This window comes from Thalassophryne amazonica, chromosome 4, assembly GCF_902500255.1.
Source record: "Thalassophryne amazonica chromosome 4, fThaAma1.1, whole genome shotgun sequence".
In the NCBI taxonomy this organism is placed as follows: domain Eukaryota; kingdom Metazoa; phylum Chordata; class Actinopteri; order Batrachoidiformes; family Batrachoididae; genus Thalassophryne; species Thalassophryne amazonica.
In genome coordinates, this window is record NC_047106.1 from 131,245,382 (window position 1) to 131,266,569 (window position 21,188).

The 21,188-nt window shown below is 41.2% G+C and overlaps 1 protein-coding gene across 4 annotated transcripts in view; it reads left to right on the forward strand.

Moving 5' to 3' along the window:
- LOC117508745 (neurofibromin) overlaps positions 1–21,188 on the forward strand; it is a 333,092-nt gene that overhangs the window by 176,967 nt on the left and 134,937 nt on the right. For 3 of the 4 annotated variants that reach the window (XM_034168565.1, XM_034168567.1, XM_034168566.1), the window contains exons 29-30: positions 3,249–3,384; positions 16,968–17,030. In XM_034168565.1, the coding sequence (XP_034024456.1) occupies positions 3,249–3,384; positions 16,968–17,030 (199 nt within the window). The remainder of the gene's footprint in view (positions 1–3,248; positions 3,385–16,967; positions 17,031–21,188) is intronic. The other variant, XM_034168568.1, reaches the window with a different exon arrangement.

A 21,188-nucleotide genomic window follows, 5' to 3' on the forward strand; every position in this document is an offset into this window, starting at 1 on the left:
CACATCACTAGTATTTTGTTGCACCACCTCTGGCTTTTATAACAGCTTGCAGTCTCTGAGGCATGGACTTGAGTGACAAACAGTACTGTTCATCAATCTGGCTCCAACTTTCTCTGATTGCTGTTGCCAGATCAGCTTTGCAGGTTGGAGCCTTGTCATGGACCATTTTCTTCAACTTCCACCAAAGATTTGCAATTGGATTAAGATCCGGACTATTTGTAGGCCATGACATTGACCCTGTCTTTTTGCAAGGAATGTTTTCACAGTTTTTGCTCTATGACAAGATGCATTATCATCTTGAAAAATGATTTCATCATCCCCAAACATCCTTTCAATTGATGGGATAAGAAAAGTGTCCAAAATATCAACGTAAGCTTGTGCATTTGTTGATGATGTAATGACAGCCATCTCCCCAGTGCCTTTACCTGACATGCAGCCCCATATCATCAATGACTGTGGAAATTTACATGTTTTCTTAAGGCAGTCATCTTTATAAATCTCACTGGAACGGCACCAAACAAAAGTTCCAGCATCATCACCTTACCCAATGCAGATTCGAGATTCATCACTGAATATGACTTCCATCCAGTCATCCACAGTCCACAATTGCTTTTCCTTAGCCCATTGTAACCTTGTTTTTTTCTGTTTAGGTGTTAATGATGGCTTTCGTTTAGCTTTTCTGTATGTAAATCCCATTTCCTTTAGGCGGTTTCTTACAGTTCGGTCACAGACGTTGACTCCAGTTTCCTCCCATTCATTCCTCATTTGTTTTGTTGTCCATTTTCGATTTTTGAAACATATTGCTTTAAGTTTTCTGTCTTGACACTTTGATGTCTTCCTTGGTCTACCAGTATGTTTGCCTTTAACAACCTTCCCATGTTGTTTGCATTTGTTCCAGAGTTTAGACACAGCTGACTGTGAACAACCAACATCTTTTGCAACATTGCGTGATGATTTACCCTCTTTTAAGAGTTTGATAATCCTGTCCTTTGTTTCAATTGATATCTCTCGTGTTGGAGCCATGATTCATGTCAGTCCACTTGGTGCAACAGCTTTCCAAGCTGTGATCACTCCTTTTTAGATGCAGACTAACAAGCATATCTGATTTGATGCAGGTGTTAGTTTTGGGGATGAAAATTTACAGGGTGATTCCATAATTTATTCCTCAGAATTGAGTGAGTCAATATTTTTTTCCCTCTGCTTGGTCTAAAAAGTAACCATTACTGACTGCCACAATTATTTTTCCTGATTTCTTATAGTGTTTCTTAAAGCCAGAAAGTTGCCATTTGAAATGACTTTAGTTTTGTGTCATGTCTGTGATCTGCTTTTTTTCTACAAAATTAAACACCTGAATGAACATCCTCCGAGGCCGGTGATTCCATAATTATTGCCAGGGGTTGTAGTATTATGTTGCATAACTAGGCAATTAGGTAAGAGCTCCAACATTTTAATAACAGTAACCCAAATCAATATCTGATTGGATTGGATTGAATCGAATCAAAATAATCGATCTTCAACAATCAAAATCAAATCGATTCTTGAAATTTGAATCAATACCCAGCTGTAGTCAGAGTTTGCAATGCTGAAAAAAGTCATAGTCTCCAGTGACCCATATACTTGATTGTCCTGTCAACAGTTTTCAGAGACCGTACTGCACAAACACCAATCTAATGCTTGGCCCTTGCCGTGAGCCGCGTGACGTGAACAGAGCTGTTACTTGGTGGACAGAGATACCGACTGAGGACAGGAAAAGAATAACCAAGAAGCCAAAGGAATGATTAAGAACACTGATGGAAGTCAAAGAAATGACAGTTAAGAAAAGAGAAGCAGAGATATGAAATTACAGCAACGTGTAATGTTCAGAAAATCACTGATACCAAATCAGCATGGACTGTGATGTCATGTGAATGTGGATTCAGTGCACAAAACAGGATTAAAATTCAGATTTACCAAGTAACACAAAACTCACAAACCTTTTTTTTTTAGACAACAACCTTGTTTAACCAGAGGAGACAGAGGACGGGTAACTGGCCAGTTTGAACAGCTGTGTAAGGCTGCTTTTTTTTTTTTTTTTTTTTTTGATCAGTGGACATTTTCTGTGCCGGGTTTTTTCTGCTTCATCCACCTGTTAGCCACTAATCACCGAACCTCAGTGACTCTCTGAAGGTAGTGAAACAACCGAGGACAAGTGAAGCTGCAGGGATAAGTGGTGATGGGGCTGACCTTCTTCAGGTGGTTGGGAATGCTGCTGGTCTGTGCTGCAAGCAATCTTTTCTTCAGTTTCCTTTCAACACACAAAAAACACAAGTAAAATAATTAATGTTATTCCTGTCTGGAAAAGACACATTGATGTCCTTGGTTGCAACAGTTGCAGGGGTATTATACTGCTCTCTGTGCTCAGCGTGGTCACAAAGCTCATCCTCAACAGGAGTGCACGTCTGCGTGTGCAGTAGTGAGGCTAGTGTGTCACGGAGCGGGGAATACTGGCTGATGTTGCAATTTTTGAATTTGCTATCTTTGTTGGCAAAAATCAAGCCTGTATCTCATGGTGCAGCGAATTCTGACGAACGTAGTGAATTTCTACTGCCCATGAAGAAGACTTGCTTTATTTGGCTGCTGCTGTAGCTACCCTGTTGCAAACGAGAAGGAAAAAGGAGGAAGAAAAAGAAGAAAAGGTACACTGTTTGGATCAGAGAATGGTTCTGAAATAAAAAGAACTTCAGTAACACACGTTGCAACTGTTTACAAATGCTTAAAACTGTTTTACAAACGTTTGCACCTGTTTGCGGTAAAAGGAATTCACTAAGAAATTGAACATGCTCAGAGTTTATTTTCAACAAGAAATACTAAAAACTGTTTGCAAACGGTTTTGCAACCTTTTATGAACCCTGACGAAACCCAAAATTCACTACGTTCAACAGCAATCACTGCACTGTGAGATACGGGCTTAAAGCAGAGGAAAACTTGTCAATGTGGTACAGAATTTCCTTGATCACTTTGAAAAATTGTTTTGTCCTGTTAGCCGGTATTGAGTCTTACTTGATGAATGGGACAATTTATTTAAATCCTTTCAGTATAATGCTGCAACATAATGCAAAAATATGAAAATGTGTGAAAACTTTGACAGTGAGCCATAGTTACAGTGAAACTTTTAACTTTAATCTAAAGATAGTATGTGTAAGTAGAGAGCAGTCAAATATGGGTCGACTGAAAGCATCACTGACTAAAGTCCCTGTTTCTCTCATCAGACTGGAGCAGGGAGAGAACCTGGAGGAGAACCAGAGGAATCTCTTACAGATCACAGAGCGGTTCTTCCAGGCCATCATTGGCTCATCCAGCGAGTTCCCCCCACAACTCCGCAGCGTCTGCCACTGTCTCTACCAGGTACACCCATCACCCCACTGTCCCCCCCCCCATCTGATCACCCCACACCTGTCCTGTCACAATTCAAGCTATTGCCTGTCCACTCTGAGATTTCTTGATGCTGCTGACCTCACTGCTGCTATATCACATACGTTCAGTAGAGAACTGTGACCTATAAACCTTGCCCCCTCTTTACAGGGAATAAAAGCACACGACAAGGCTAGCTTACGCTGTCATTTCATATAAAACTACAAAAGCTATTTGACAATTCCAGATCGGAAAAAAGTTACCAGCGCAACATAGTGTTATGGTAAAAACCAAACAAAAACCCAACTAATTTAAGTAAAATGCTCATCCTCCCTGCAAATAACCACATCATCACACAGCCTGTGTGTACACTTGACAACTGTGACAACAAGCCAGGCTGCAAAACATGACAGCCACCCCCTCCTACCACACAAAATCCACAAACAGTCATGTAACAGCATGCACAGAGCCAAGCAACCATTAAGGGCCTTTCACACTGAACGCGTCAGAAGCGTCAAAAATCGGTCTAAAAAGCATTATTTTCAATGAGACGCGTTGCTTTTTAGACGCGTCAGAAGCGTCGCGTCTAAAGCCGAGCTAAAATGACGCTTCTGACGGGAGCGCGCATTGCCGCTTGTCGGCAGGCTGACTGAGTCAAAGTTGAATCCAATCCAACTTTGGACACTCTGAGCTGTGACGTACCTTTGCGTTGTCCAATAGGAACGACGCGTCGGGCCAAAACACGGAAGATGAGTGGCAGAAACCACTGATCTCTACAAAATGGATCGGTGAAACCACTGATCTCTACAAAATGGATCGGTGTAGAAACCACTGATCTGTACAAAACATTAACATGTGACAGGACTGCTCATTTATAGAGCAGTTTTCTGAAGAAAAATCATTGGAAATGTTTTTTGTTGTTTGCTACCTCAAAATTTCTGATTACTGTTAAAAAAAAAAAAAAGTTTAGAACACTTGTAATTAAAATAGCTAAATAAGTCAATAAATGGTTCTTTAGAAACCTTTCATCTGTAAATTAAAACCACCTGTTATTTCAGATTAGATAATTTCTTGTTTTACATAAGGAACCTTGGACATTTATTTTATGACAAATAAAATAACATGGAAACGTGTACATTTTTTAAAGTCTGGTAGATTATTTATATCTCATTTCAACCAGAAAAGGACACTAAATAAATACAAATGTGTATTATAAATGCAACAGGAAATAATTTAACAATGACTGCACTGTGATTGTAAAGTAGGATTTCTGTGACATAAACCTCATGATGAATTTTTTTTTATATAGTCATTTAAACTTCAAAATATGTAATTGCCTTTAATGTTGTTATCAGGAGAGTCATTTCAAAAATATGAATTTGAGCACAATAAGTGGAGAGCTTCTACCTGTGCAAATGTCTTTTGACTTTGATTCGTGGACATTTATTGTTAAAATTAAAATGAAACAGCTTTTTAAGAAATAAAATAGTTGCTGTTGAAAGAGCCTTTTATTTAGAAGCAGGTGATGTTCTGCTGGATTCTCAGGACCAGATGAAGGTCTCTTCTGCAGCTTTGAACTCGGGTGTTGTTGAAGACACTTTTGTCCTATTTTGAAGAGCAGAGATGTTTTCTTTCGACTGGACTTCATGGTGTTCAGCTCATCAATGGAAGTTTGGTTGTCTGCACAGCAAATGCTCCTGATTGGGACAAATAAAAATGTTTTTTTAAATATAAAGAAACACTAAAAGAAAGTAGCTGAAAAAAGCTTCTCCCAGCAGGGTGATGGGAGAACCGTTCTGCTGTTTTTAAAGCTTTTTTGTGGTTCAGGCGACCCAAATTCAAGATGGCGATCGCTGAACTTTTTTCAGATTGTGTAAACAGCCAGTGTGACATAGCCGCAATCTCCACCCCCTTGCCGCTTCCGAGGCGACGGGTCTGACGTCACAACGCGTTGGAACGCATCGGCCTGACGCGCTAGGGGGCGTTAAAGCGTCGCGCTAAAGCTTGCAATGTGAAAGGCCCTTAAGACAACATCTGCAACTGACACTTGACAGCCGCTGATAGTGAACAGCGCTAATGATATTTTGGAACCCACCACAATGAAATTTATTTGATTGTTAAATTTCCACACAGTCCTATTAAACATATGTCATCGGTTATTTGAGAAAAGTGTGGGCTGAGCTGCTTGGTCTACTGCCACCGTGACCCGGGCCCAGATAATCAGCAGAAAATGAATAAATGTGAGAAAACTGTCATGCAGAATTATGACAAATGTGCATAATGATTGGTGAGTTGGTGGTGTTGGGCGATAACAATGGCAAGTATCCAAGTATTTGGGATCCTGGTGCTTCCTTTCTTACTGTATATGTAGCTGTGAGGCATGGGCACTAACCAAGTACCTCTGTCTCTTAAGAGCATCCTTGGGTACCACTGGAATGACTTTGTGTCAAAGGAGCGGTGACTTAGGGAGACTCAGATGTGAAATATCATGTACTGTGAGGGAATGTTCAATATCCCCTTTTGGCCATGTTTTGAATTTCACTGGACATGGAAAAAACCAGGGGGACACCCACGTTTCACCTCGCTGCAGCAGATACACTAGATGGCTGTTTTTAAGAAGTGTGGATGGGTGTGTAGTCTGTCTGGGTGGTTGCTGATCAGGACCTGATGTGGTTTGGTAGTGTGGTGGATGCAGCAACACACACACACACTCCCACACATACTCCCTGATCTGGTTATGGACTGTATGTCATGGCAGTATTGGACTTTCAGTGCTTTCTTTGGACTGTTAATATTTGGGAATTGTACAGCAAGCCCCCCCCCCCCCCCCCCCACACACACACACAATTTAGTCCACAAATTTGAATTACTTTATTTTTTAAATCCAATCCACAATTTTCTATATACGAGGTCTGTTAGAAAACTATCCGACCTTTTTATTAAAAAAAAAAATATGGATTTGAATCGTGCGCTTGCATCAGCCAAGCTTGAACCTTCGTGCGCATGCGTTAGTTTTTTCACGCCTGTCGGTTGCGTCATTCGCCTGTGGGTAGGCTTTGAGTGAGCACTGGTCCACCCCCCTTGTTGGATTTTCATTGTCAGGGAAATGGCTGAGCGATTGGAGCAGAGCTGAATCAAATTTTTCCAGAAACTGTGAGAGACAGCCAGGTGGAAACCATTCGGAAGATTCAGACGGCTTTCGGTGAGGATACTTTGGGCGTCACACAAATTAAGGAGCATTACAACCGTATTAAAGACGGCCCACAGCAGCGGAGGGCGCGCCGCGCTCCGAGCGGCCATCGACAGGCTGAAACGACCAGATCATTTCCAAAGTGAACGCTGTGTTGATCCGGGACACCATCTGACTACCAGAGAAATTGTGGAAGAGGTGGACATCAGCACTTTTGCGGCACATTCCACTGTTACAGGAGATTTTGTAAGAGGAATTCGCACGTTGGGACGGAGCCGCAATGGCGCACAACAAAAAGCACGTCCATGTTGGAAACCATTCGGAAGATTCAGACGGCTTTCGGTGGCTTTTCAGTCGAGTGAGTATCCAAGAAATTGTGTAACAGCTGGGCATGTCACAACTTGTCCTTTCAGACTTCAACATGGACGTGCTTTTTGTTGTGCGCCATTGCGGCTCCGTCCCGACGCGCGAATTCCTCCGCACGTCTTTCATTACAAAATCTCCTGTAGTCATCTCTGGTAGTCAGACAACGTTCCTGATCAACACAGCCTTCACTTTGGAAATAATCTGGTCGTTTCAGCCTGTCGATGGCCGCTCGAAGCGCGGCGCGCTCTCCGCCACTGTGGGCTGTCTTTAATCCGGTTATAATCCTCCTTAATCTGTGTGACGCCGATAGAATCTTCACTGAAAGCCATCTGAATTTTCTGAATGGTTTCCACCTGGCTGTCTCACACAGTTTCTGAAAAACTTTCATGGAGCAAAGCGGCAGTCGCTCAGCCATTTCCCTGACTATGAAAATCCGACGAGGGGGCTGGACCAGTGCTCACTCAAAGCCTGCCCTCAGGCAATTGACGCAACCGACAGGCGTGAAAAAACTCAAGCATGCACACGAAGGTTCAAGCTTGGCTGAAGCAAGCGCACATGATTCAAATCCATATAATTTTTTAAAAAAATAAAAAGGTCGGATAGTTTTCTAACAGACCTCATACATACACACGCACACACAAAGTTGTAGCACTGCAAAGCCTCTTGCATCCACATTTGGTCAACTGTTGTCAGTGACTAGTGTTCATTTATTTGCTGCAGTAGTGGTGATATCGTGCTCAAGGACAGGCTTTTTTTTGCCAGTAGAACAGTTATATTGCACAAAGTTGATGGAGTGTTACGGTTGGGGGTGAACCAAGGGACGAGGGGAACCCCAATAAGCAGGACAACCTTGGCACGAATGATGGTGTTAACGCACAATTTTATTAAAACAAGTTAGGTCAAGACAGTCAGATGTGAGGCCAAGATGTGGCGATGGACATCCTCTTCCTAAAACAGCGGAATGCAAACCAAGTAGTCCTCTTCAAACACGGGTGCAGATAAGCTGATAAATCATCTTAGTAGCTGTGCTGACAAACATAGTGATCTTGGAGGTGCAAACAAACTTAGGAAGTGCAGTCCATTTAGGAAACTTGGGAGAGCAGACAAACACAGGAGACTTAAGGTGCAGATTAACACAGGGAGCTGCTTCACAGCAGAGTGGAAAACCAGGAATCATAAAGATGAACAAACTTAGAATTCACTTCCTCCAAAGGATGAGTTGCAAATGCAGAGGTTGGACTGAGTCAAATGAATGTCTTTGCTTCTTGGAAGTGTACACAAATCCAAACCCAGGATTCAACCACAATTGCATCTTTCTCAAAGAGTGAGTTCAACTCCAAGGTACAAATACCAACTGAATACTCAGACTCCAGAAGTGGTCACAGGATGTACTGAAAACTAGAAGCAGCCAAGCATAAAGAGACAAACATACTATGAGTGAACATACAAAGACAGACATCCATAAAGAGACAGTGGACCCACAACTGCAGCCAAACTGGAATCACTATAAATCACCTAACTAAGCAGTTGCAGCTGCTGACAAACCCAGATGGGGACAATTAATAACTAACATGTAGGAATAAACACAACCAGCAGAGGGAGGTAACACTAGGACAAAAGACTAAGGAAGTGTAGGGAACCTGACAGAACAGCAGAGGGCAACAGAGAGTGGTAAAACCAAGACAAGACTAGACCCTGTGATGACATAAATGATCCCAGAGAGAGATAGAGAAAAAGACATTGCTTATTGCTTACAGAAGGAGATAGAGGGCAGTTGCAAAGGAGAGGAATAACTGACAAGCTGAAGGAGGAGAACAGACAAGATGTAAGGTGAAAATAACAAGATGTGAAACCAGAAAATGAAGCTGGGAGTGACTAAGGAGAAATGACAAGAAACTACTGAGACAAGATAGAGGGAATGAGACTAAACAGACAGTGGAGACAAAAGGCAGAATAACCCAACTAAAACCTGATCGCAAACAGGAGCCTAACAGGACTGGACCACAACATGAAGGACATAATTAAGACATCTTCAGCAAAATCTCAAGCCCTCAGCTGGACTGTGGAAACTCTCACACATTGGGTTTTACAACAGCACGTAAAATGCATATCAAAGCTGGTTCTGTCGTTGGTTAAGCAGGCTAACATTAAAGTTGCTATTAATGATTCACAAGGTGGGACTCGCGTGGCCTTACTTACAATGCATATAAAAATCTGGTTATCTGATTATTAAGTGGTCTTGTAAACAGCAAAATCCGACATGCTTTATTTAATAACGAATGTTGTCTGATTATGAGAAATCTGATTAACACACCTGGATTTCTCCCCAATACTCCTCTTTCTTCGGTGCATGTTAACAGGGTGGTGACCAAGTGGTGAATTCAATGCAAAGGTTCAAACCTCACTCCTGCCACATTTCTCCATGTAATGTGGAGTTGCACCAAAAAGGTCATCCAGCGTAAAACTCAGGCCAAATTAACACGCAGCTCCACCTCGGACATGCTGTGGCGACTCTGACTGAAAACAAGGGAGCAGCCGAAGGGACTTACTTTTACATCTGTGCATGTGTAAAAGCAGAGTGAGTGTTACGTCTTTCTCTGTGCAGGACACCATTAAGCCACCAGATTTGTGCTTAGAAAATACAGTCGTATGCAAAAGTTTGGGCACCCCTGATGATTTTCCTTTATAAATCATTGGTTGTCTGGATCAGAGATTTCAGTTAAATATATCATGCAGACGAACACACCGATATTTGAGAAGTGAAATGAAGTTTCTAGTATTTACAGAAAGTGTGCAATAATTATTTAAACAAAATTACGCAGGTTCATGAATTTGGTCACCCCAACAGAAATAATACATCAATATTTAGTACAACCACAATTCCAATGAAGTTGGGACATTGTGTGAAATGTAAATAAAAACAGAATACAATGATTTGCAAATCCTCTTCAACCTATATTCAATCAAATACACCACAAAGACAAGATATTTAATGTTCAAACTGATAAACTTTGTTTTTGTGCAAATATTTGTTCATTTTGAAATGGATGCCTGCAACACGATTCAAAAAAGCTGGGACAGTGGTATGTTTACCACTGTGTTACATCACCTTTCCTTCTAACAACACTCAATAAGCGTTTGGGAACTGAGGACACTAATTGTGAGTGTCATGATTGGGTATAAAAGGACCATCCCCAAAAAGCTCAGGCGTTCACAAGCAAAGATGGGGCGAGGATCACCACTTTGTGAACAACTGCGTGAAAAAATAGTCCAGCAATTTAAGAACAATGTTTCTCAACATTCAGTTGCAAGGAATTTAGGGATTCCATCATCTACAGTCCATAATATAATCAGAAGATTCAGAGAATCTGGAGAGCTTTCTACAAGTAAGCGGCAAGACCAAAAACCAACATTGAATGCCCGTGACCTTCGATCCCTCAGGCGGCACTGCATTAAAAACCGATATCATTGTGTAAAGGATCTTACTGCATGGGCTCAGGAACACTTCAGAAAACCATTGTCAGTTAACACAGTTCATCGCTACATCTACAAGTGCAAGTTAAAACTCTACCATGCAAAGCGAAAGCCATACATAAACAACATCCAGAAACGCCGCTGCCTTCTCTGGACTCATTTGAAATGGACAGACGCAAAGTGGAAAAGTGTGCTGCGGTCTGATGAGTCCACATTTCAAATTGTTTTTGTAAATCATGGATGTCGTGTCCTCTCGGACAAAAGAGGAAAAAGACCATCCAGATTGTTACCAGTGCAAAATTCAAAAGCCAGCATCTGTGATGGTATGGGGCCATGCGCAACTTACACATATGTGATGGCACCATCAATGCTGAAAGGTCCATCCAGGTTTTGGAGCAACACATGCTGCCATCCAAGCAATGTCTTTTTCAGGGACGTCCCTGCTTATTTCAGCAAGACGATGCCAAGCTACATTCTGCACATGTTACAACAGCGTGGCTTCATAGTAAAAGAGTGCGGGTACTAGACTGGCCTGCCTGCAGTCCAGACCTGTCACCAATTGAAAATGTGTGGTGCGCTATGAAGCACAAAATATGACATCGGAGACCCCAGACTGTTGAACAACTGAAGTCGTACATCAAGCAAGAATGGGAAAGAATTCCACCTACAAAGCTTCAACAATTAGTGTCCTCAGTTCCCAAACGCTTATTAAATGTTGTTAGAAGGAAAGGTGATGTAACACAGTGGTAAATATACCACTGTCCCAGCTTTTTTGAAACATGTTGCAGGTATCCATTTCAAAATCAGCAAATATTTGCACAAAAACAATAAAGTTTATCAGTTTGAACATTAAATATCTTGTCTTTGTGGTGTACTCAATTGAATATAGGTTGAAGAGGATTTGCAAATCATTGTATTATGTTTTTATTTACATTTTGCACAATGTTCCAACTTCATTGGAATTGTGGTTGTAGATCCTCCTTTTGCAGAAATAACAGTCTCTAAACACTTCCTATAGCTTCCAGTGACAGTCTGGATTCTGGTTGAATGTATTTTGGACCATTCTTATTTACAAAGAATAATTTTTACTCGCAACCATCTCTAGGGTTTACATAGAATGGCCAGACAAAGAGAAGATATCCAGTGAGCGGCAGTTATGCTCGCCTAAATGCCTTGGAGAATGGGCAGACTGGTTGAATGGGTGACTGCGTGATGCTTTCTTGTCAATATGGGCCAGTATCTTTAAGGAATGTTTTCAACACCATGTTGAATCTATACCATGAAGAATTAAGCCATTTCTGAAGTCAAAAGGGGGTCCAACCCAGTACTGCCAATGTTAACATATGTAGAGGACTTTTTGGGTCTTGGAATGACTTTCCTAAAGTCCTGACCTCAACCTTACCAAATATGTTTGCACTGAGCTTAGATGTTGGGTTTGTGCCAGGAAAACAACCAATTTAATTGAATGCTACCAATTCTGTGAAGAAGGTCAGGATAGTTCTGATAGCATGCGTTGATGCTGCACATTGGTGCATTTACAATGTCATGGAACCACCTTGGATCCTGGATAGCATCGACCCGGGCATCCCACCTCTCAGAATAATCCATTTATCTGCTGCAGCATGGTCAAACATGGTTGTCCCCTTGGTTTCCATAGCCGCTGGGGTCCTCAAAACTGGGGCAGCTTCAGAAACAAGATTGACACATGGGACTTAGTACAAAACACATGTAACAACACGCTAAGGTGTAGAGACATGAATGCCTCTGCTGAGATAATGTCTCTGCAGGTTTGACTCTTTCAGGGTAAAGATACACTTCACATGGTCACCTTTCTCAAGTGCGACAATCACTGCAGCTGTTGATTCTATAAAAATCATGTAGTCATCTGCAAAGGCAAAACTGGTAAAGATTTGTTTGCTAACAAAGATGGTGAACCCTACCCAACACCCATACAAGCGAGACAGATCCCTGACAAATACGGATATTCACTGGTCAAAAGATTCTGCTCCTACTCTGCATGGCAGTCTCCTGCTGAACAGAATTCTACAAATCATTTGGTGATGCTTACAGGCATGAGAGTTTTCCAAAGTTTAAAATTTTTTTTTTTTTGTATGACTCTCTTGGCCATTCCTCAGATGGATGCAAATCCTAGGAGGCAATTTTTTTGGTTAGTGGTAGTGGTGTAACAGATCACAGCTGATCCATGCAGATTCTTCCCCACAGTTCGGCACACATGTGAACCATGGTTTAATTACAAAGTTTAGGTCAGCATTTTTTTTTTTTTGTCGTAGTGACTTGTTTTCATAGTGACATTTGCAATTATTTTTATGTATTCGCTGTAAAATCACCCTGTGAGTAGAGGAGCTGTAACTGTGCATGCACGTCATGAATGCAGCCGGTTAAAAGTCCACTTCAATCACGTTCCTGAGGCTGCAGAGTGCAGCTTTCCTGTATTGATGTCCTCAAAACCCGCAAGAATAAATCTGCTGTGCGTCCTTGTTGATGAATAGATCAATACTCCGAATAAATCTGATAAGAATCATCCTGATAAAGGAAATTTTTTTTCCTGATGACTCAGGTAAACTTGATTCACTAAAAAAAAAAGTGCACGGTTCTTTGTGCTTTGTCTGTGACGTGGAGCTGGCAGCCAGTGTTTGCTGCGGGGACCATCATACATTGCTGTATTTACAAAAAAAGTAGAAAAGAAAACACTACTTCACTTTAAATACGCAATATGTCTCTCTTAGGTCATTAACAGCGCACGTCTGTCTTGCTGGTTGATAACATGAACGCGTGGAGCTGATAACAGTTTTTGAAAACAGCGCACTCGCTTTCTCTTGTCTGTTCTGTAGCTTGCACACACCGTACACCGGTGGACCCATAGGGGTGAGGGGTGGAAAAGTCTTCTACTATTAAATTCTGCTCCTTTGAAAAAAAAAAAAATATATATAGTATCAATTATTATCATCATTATTATTATTGACTTAGTATTTATGTAATATATAAGAATAAAGAAATGCAGTTTCAACCATGTTCACTTTGAAACCAAGATTGGTTTTCACTGATATTGTGTGAGCCCACTGAATCCAGCATGCGCAGGCTAGCTGGCTGAAATTCCACAGCAATGGCCAGAAGACTATGCAATCACATGTTCTCATGGTAATAAATAACTCTTGAAAATCAGCATCTGCATTTTCAGATGATTTCCATCTTGCTGACAGTGTACAGATTCCATGTATGTAAAAAGGTTTTTAGTTGTTTTTTAAATTGAGGCCAAAACATAATGGGTCTAATTTTGTCTAAACCCCAGGAGATTTGGAGGCTTTGCCCCTGGCTCCCCACCAGGACACTGTCCTGGACCTGGCTGACTGCTGGCTGGCTTTGAGGATTTTTCAGGATTTCTTATTCTAACAGGTGAAAAGGCAACTGCTTTGTCCGTTCAATGTCGTGGAAAATACAGCCACAAATCTCCAGCAGTCTGCACACATACCGCGCAGCACACATGTGAAAGTCCAGCGGCACTGGTGGGCCCTTTGCAGGTGAAAGGATTTGCTCGTAAATGCTACGTGGCACTCTCACAGATGTTCAGTGCCACTAATGTGGCTGATATGACGTTTGCGCACACAGTCATCAGGATGGATGTGGACTATTACATTGTTATTATGTGAAAGAGGTTGTGAAAATTTCCCCAATTTAATGCAGAAAAAGGACTGTAAATTATAATATATAAATAATAATAAAAAAAAGAAAAAAAAAAAGTGTAACAACCACTCAGACTTGCACAGTGATGTCCAGCAGCTGCATCGCTCAACTTCCTTTGACAATAAAAATAAAAACCAGAAATCTGGATTGTCTCGTTTGCATGCTCCACAAAGCTGTGAAAATAAATAAATAAAAAGAAAACCACAGTGAATCCAGTGTCGCTGACTGAACAGTCCCCCCTAAAAATCGGTCCTCCCTGCTTTCACTGCGCATGTGTCATTAGCCGCAGTTCACGGATTATCACCTCGTTACTGCTTCAAACTGCACTCCAGTCATCATCTATCTCAGTGATAGATATCTGAAGCTTTTGTACAACAGTCATTTTCACATAAATTCAGCATTATTTCATCAGACAAGATGGATGAAGCGATCAGAGCGCCACAGCTACATGAGCTGCTACCTGATGCGTTCACTGTGCGTCATTCATTTCAAAGCTTCACGGAGTTTTGCCTCAGTTCTGCTTAAAACGGCCTCGTTTCTGCTTAAATCTGACTTTACAATGATTTAAGAGGTTTTACCTTTATCATCTGATGGTTAATAATCCCATTAATCCATTTGATTGCTTTGGATGAAGAGACTCTGTCTCAGACGTGCTGCTGTGGTCCGAAATGACGCATGCGCAGTGAAGGCAGGCGGACCGATTTTTAGGGGAGGACCATTCGGTCTGCGACACCGGTTCTGTGACTGGACAGGATGTGTCCAGCGTACGTGCACAGCCGGACTGTGTGTTCACAGCCGGGCCACGCATAAAACGGTTCCATTACATGGCACAGCTCCACTGTGGCAGGACAGGATGCGTGAGCACCGTGATCCTTTGAAAGCCCTCCAGTAATAATAAAATAAAAGAATGAAGCCAGAGTGCTGGCAGTCCTCATTCCCCACACAGTTCATTGTCCATGTGTGCACAAAGGATCTGAGCCTTAAACTTATTTCCAAAGTGGTCCTTATTAAATATAAAATAAATAGCAGAGTACTGACATTGTCTATACATTACACTGTCACGGCCGGTCAGCAGCGTTAAACTTAATTTCCACATCTGTCCTCAGAAAAATAAATAAATAAATAAATAAAAATAGGTAAACATAGTAATCAGTTCGAGCAGCTTGTCCATGGCTGGAAAGGATGCGTCCAGCCCACTAACACGCATGCCGGTTGGCTGGAGGCTGCTGGATACCGTCGACCCCTTCGAGAAGTGTTGTTCCTCTCCGATAATATATAAAAGTGTGTGTCAATCCCTCACAAGGTGTCTCACATCTTGCGTTCATCCTGAGTTGCAGAGACTATGTGATGAGGGGTACAAGGCGCCTGCCTTACGATTTGGTTTATTACGCAAATTGTTTGGTCTGTACAAACATCTAGCGATGCGTGGGTGCCATCCTGTGACTGAGGTGAAGGGACAGTGAATCTCACGCTAAACTGTGCAAATTTCCTTGCAGATGCCGTTAGCAGGCTGTCGCAGCCCAGTGAGATACAATCCTTAGGAGCATTCAACCAAATATTATTTGAGTTACATTTAGAACGTATAGTTTTGATGCTGTGTTTATTTTAGAAAATCTAAAATAATTTTAAATACCAAATTCTTGGTCTTGTTTTCTATTCAAGTTGGATGTTGTGTAATTATTCTGCCCCAGAAAAGAACATTTTTAATAAATCATTGAAAGTCCAGTATTGCCAGGATTTGCTGTCACAGCTAATAACTCAGAGCCTTCCACACAGATTTGTGTGCCAGCCAGCGTAGCTGGTAACTATGAACTTTGAAGACTAATGGGCAGAGTTAAACGTGATCATCCTCTGCACTCTGCTTTTACGGCTCATTGACCAAGTGCCATCACAAAAACTACTCCTGGTTAACACAGTCCTGCTGCCATCATAACACTGACCAGTGAACATGTCCATAACAGTGCTGTGTTCATCCTGGAGCTGCTTGGATACAGAATTAATAAGCACATGAATCAGTGCAGTGCTTAGAGAAGAATCATTTTGTGGGCTTGGTTACAGATCTCCAATTTAGTTTTAAGTGCATTGGTCAGTGGCAGGTTACGTGTGATCACAGGCCAACGCCCCTTGTTTTAACATAAGGTCAAACACCGAGGTGATCTAAGGTTAAAAAGCTGACATAGATATGTACCTTTCCGTAATGAGCTTTCTGGCATTTCTTACTAAATGTTCTTGCAGCTTTGTTTCACTGCTTTTGCCACACCCTGACTGTCCTGAAAAGCAGAACCACTGTCCACGCTGATGCTCAACAACTCCTATACCTCCTCAGACTGAGTTGCTGGACTTGAGCACACTTTCTACTAATCAATGCTTTGTACCCTGATAGCTGCTTGGATTGTCATTTGTATGAAATGTTAGTTTAGATTTTGTTTTCTACACTTGCTTTCATCTTTAGTTTTATCGGTGCATATTTTAGATTTCCTCTTGCTTCTGTACAGGCACACTTGGGCAAATTAATACAGCCTGCTTAAGTTGAATCACACAAGCACATGTGCATGGACACGCTTCAATTGCCCCAACCAATGAGAAACTCTTATAACAGCAATTTGTCAACAGTTTTCAATTTTATTGTGTGTGTGTGTGTGTGTGTGTGTGTGTGTGTGTGTGTGTGTGTGTGTGTGTGTGTGTGTGTGTGTGTGTGTGTGTGTGTGTGTGTGTGTGTGTGTGTGCGCGTGTGCGTGCGTGTGCGTGCGTGCGGGCTAGCTGGAGTGCGTAGAGCTCTGCGTATACAGGTGTGTGTGTGTGTAGCTGTGCCGTGACCATGATTGTGCTCATCTCTGTTCTATAGGCTACTTGCCACTCTCTACTGAATAAAGCAACACTAAAAGAAAAAAAGGAAAACAAAAAAGCAGTAAGTTCAGAGAATTTATTTTCTTAGCCACTTTATCCCTTAAAACAAAACTTTTTTTTCTTTTTGTTTTTGCATTTTTCATCAGATTCTTTTCTTCATTTTAAAAATTTGGTTTTAATTTGGTGTTTCTCTGGAAGTGTTTTTGCTTTTTCCATATTCAGGTCTGTGTACAACCCTCTCTTGAAAATCATCGTACTAATATCAGCACCATATTATGTATTTTCAATTAACATTTCCAAGAAAATGGTGGCATTCTTTTCTTCCTCTTTTTTTCTGTACTTTTTTGCACTCAAGGAGACATTTTCTCAGACCATTTCATCTGTACAAAAATGCATATTTTTCCATTTTTTTGAATACCGTCCATCAATCATTATAATAAACACATCCTCACGGTATAGCACCTGACCTGTCTTTATCAGACACAAATGGTCTCTAGATGAAATATTCTGATGAACTGCCCTCCTTGTCTCATGGATTATGTTCTTAAACTATTTTGTTTGTTCTGCTACATCAAAAGTGTGAACTTTGAGTTTGAGAACATGATTCCCTAAATGGTGCTGTCTGTCAGAATTTTCCTTGTCCTCAAATATATGCTCTACAAAAATATAAATGTGTCACCTTTGTTTTTGTTCCCATTTTTCATGCATTGAATAATGTGTGCACCCCAAAGGTTTATGTGACATATTCAGATGCTGAATAAACATGATTATTGCATGTGTGCCTTGGACTGATCACAGTAAAAGCTCACTCGAAAATGTGCAGTTTCAACACAGTGTGCAGTCACTATGCTGACTGTAGCGATGTCCACCAGAGCTGTTACCCGTGAACTCAAAGTTTTATGTTAATACCATATGCCACCTCCAGTGTCATTTCCAACCAGCCTCATAAGTGCACACACCATGTACCCATACCATAAGGGTAGTATCTCTCACTGGGCTGCAACAGCTTGCCATCCCCTTGCCTGAGCCACAGGGTGGCGCCCATGTGTTGCTTGATTTTTGAACAGACCAAACAAATTTGTGTGACAGAGACAGACTTCCTCACCAGCCGGTATCTCGTACCCCTCTCCATGTAGTCTCCGCGACTCAGAATGTGTGCAACATGTGAGATGACTTGTGAGCAGTGTTGCCACAGTTACTTTGAAAAAGTAATCTGATTACTGATTACTCCTTGAAAAAGTAACTTAGTTACTTTACTGATTACTCAATTGTAAAAGTAACTAAGTTAGATTACTAGTTACTTTTTTAGTTACTTTCCCCAGCTGCCGTCAACAACCCACGTCAACATGACAATGATACCTGTTTTGCCAACTCACTTTATAGTCACCCTTTCTTGACTTCAATGAAAACAAATACTTGTTTTATAAAAAGTAAAATAAAGACCTCTTTCTTGACCTCATATTTAACTGTTGACAGCACTGTAACAGTAAAACTTGCAATTTCAAACCTACATTGTTTATAAATGTAACTATTAAATTCCAACATTTTTCTAACATTTAAATTCTCTAAAGATTTTACTTGTCGAAATTATTATTATTTTAAGCAGTATTAGTAGTTGTAGTAAAAAACGGCTTCAAAACTGGACCTTTAATCTAGGGGTGTTGTGGGGGGGGTACATCCTTGCCCCACGCCCCCATTCCATCTGGATTCGCCCCTGCTTTGGCGTTTGAGCACAAAGAATGGATAACATTTATTTATGCAGAAAACAGGACCAGATTCACAGGTAAGAAAGTTTTATTGCGTTTTCACATCATGTGGTCCTCAGAAAGAGAGTTTAGGTGCATTTGAGTGGAAAACAGTGTTAGTTGTTGACGCGTCGCGGAGAATCAGCTGTTTTTAACGAGACGATACAGAGCGGCTCAGCTCAGAATTATAAATAAAGGAGGGAAAAAAGTATAAAAATGTCTTTGTAAAGCTCAGTGCAGGTGTGCTGATCACCACGCTTTAAGAGGTGAGGACGAGTCGAGCAGCTGCAAAAAAAACGCGGATGAAAAGCTCACAGCTCACTTAAAGTGGGCAGTTCAGTCGAACCCCGACCTCCTGCCCACAGACCAAGTTTAATGCTGCTATCGACCCACAATGCAAAAATAATAGTAACGCACAGTGACTTGGAGAAGTAACTTTAATCTGATTACTGATTTGGAAAGATTAACGCGTTAGATTACTCGTTACTAAAAAAAGTGGTCAGATTAGAGTAACGCGTTACTAAGTAACGCGTTACTAAGTAACGCGTTACCGGCATCACTGCTTGTGAGGGGTTAATACTATTGATAACTGTTTCCTTCTACATGATGAAAGAGGAACAGTGCCTCTGGAAGCAGCCGAGCGAGTGCAGCAGCCTCTAGCCACCTAGCTGTGCAGCTGGGCTGGTATCCACTTGCCGTGTTCGTGTGTCAGTGGGCTGTGCGGGTCCTGTCCATCCACAGAGGAGCAGCACAAACTGGATTAATTGTATTTTTCTATTTTATTTAATTAAATTTATTTATTTTTCTGAGGACAGCAGTGGAAACAAGGAGCCTGTGCATCCTGTCTGGCCACGGAGGAGCCGTGCCATCCCAGGGAATAAGTTTTATGCGTAGCCTGGGTATGCACGTGTATTAGCCTGCTGGATGCATCCTGTTCAGCTGCAGAGGAGCTACACAAACTGGATTTTTTTGTGTTTTTCTCTCTTTTTTGAATTTATTTTCTGTGGACCGCAGTGGAAATAAGTCTAATGCTGTTGGGCCTGCAATGATCCTTGTGCTAGTAGAGACAGCAGACCACACCTGTGTGGAGAATGTGGACGAGGTGATCCAGATTTAGTATTTTTATTTTCATTGTTTGTGAGGACATCAATGGGAATTGAGAGACACAGCTCCTGGACATCTTTCTGCAAGTCCGTGAGTGGCTGTCCACGCTTTTCTTCTTATATCTTTTAATATTTATTTATTATTATTTTTTATTATGATTTACAGTGTTTTCCGGCCTAAAGTCGGGGGAATTTTCAACACCTCTTTCACATAATAACAATATAATAGTCCATAGCCACCCTGAGCACTGTGTGCACAAACGTGTCACCATTTCAGCCACGCCAGTGATGCTCAACATCTGTGAGAGTGCCACGCGGGATTCACACGCAAATCCATCCTTACACCTGCAAAGGCCGTGCCAGTGCCATTCGACTTTCATGTGTGTGCCACTGACATGCTGCCCGGCATGTCAGTGGCTCTCGCACTCATGTCGGACAGTATTCAGTGGACAGTCGGCCACCATGTGCGGAGGATTAATACAGTGAGATTCCACATGAAATAGTTATCACCTATTCACCTGTTTTGTCACGATTTTTTGTCTCCGCCTCCTCGCCACCAGTCGCACCCCAGTGAGATACTATTCTAAACAACTCTACCCCAGGATTGCCACATCTGACTTCTTCACCAAATAAAGATCCTTTTTTCCCCAAAACTCCACATTTTAGAGTGGGGTTTTATTGTGATCAGTTTAAGGCATATTTGTGCAATAATCATGCTGTTTATTGAGCATCTTGACATGCCACACCAGGCAGTGGGGTATCTTGGCAAAGATGAAGTGCTCACTAACAGATTTTAACGTAACTGTGAAAAAACATTCAACATGTTTTACTTCAGCTCTTGAAAAATGGGAAAGGAACTGAAAGTGTTGCATTGATATATTTTTTAATATACTTGTGCAGAATTGCCCTGCATCTGAAAAATGTATGTTGATATATTTTTGTTTGCCCATATATTGTCTGTGCTGTCATTTTTTGACAGGATGTTTTTGCACTGACAGAAATTTGAGTGAAATTTAATCAAAAGCACATGTTAAGGTGCGTAACATTTGAAAATATGACTTCACAAAGGAGCTCAAGAAATCTGTGCAAAAAACAAGAAACAAAACAACCAGCCAAACAAAAAAACAAAACATTGCATTCATACAGCTTTGATTTAAAAAAAAAAAAAAAAAAAGAAAAAAAAAAAGATGAATTTGCATGAAATATTTGTGTATTTTAGATATTGCACAATGGGGATACTGGAAGATTTTAATTCTTAATGAGGAAATCTTGAATTTCAATCAAAAGGCCATGCTCTTATTATAATTGAAAGGAATAAGCACATTACACCTTGCAGTTAGGATGTAAAAGATCTCTATAAAACTCTGTTTT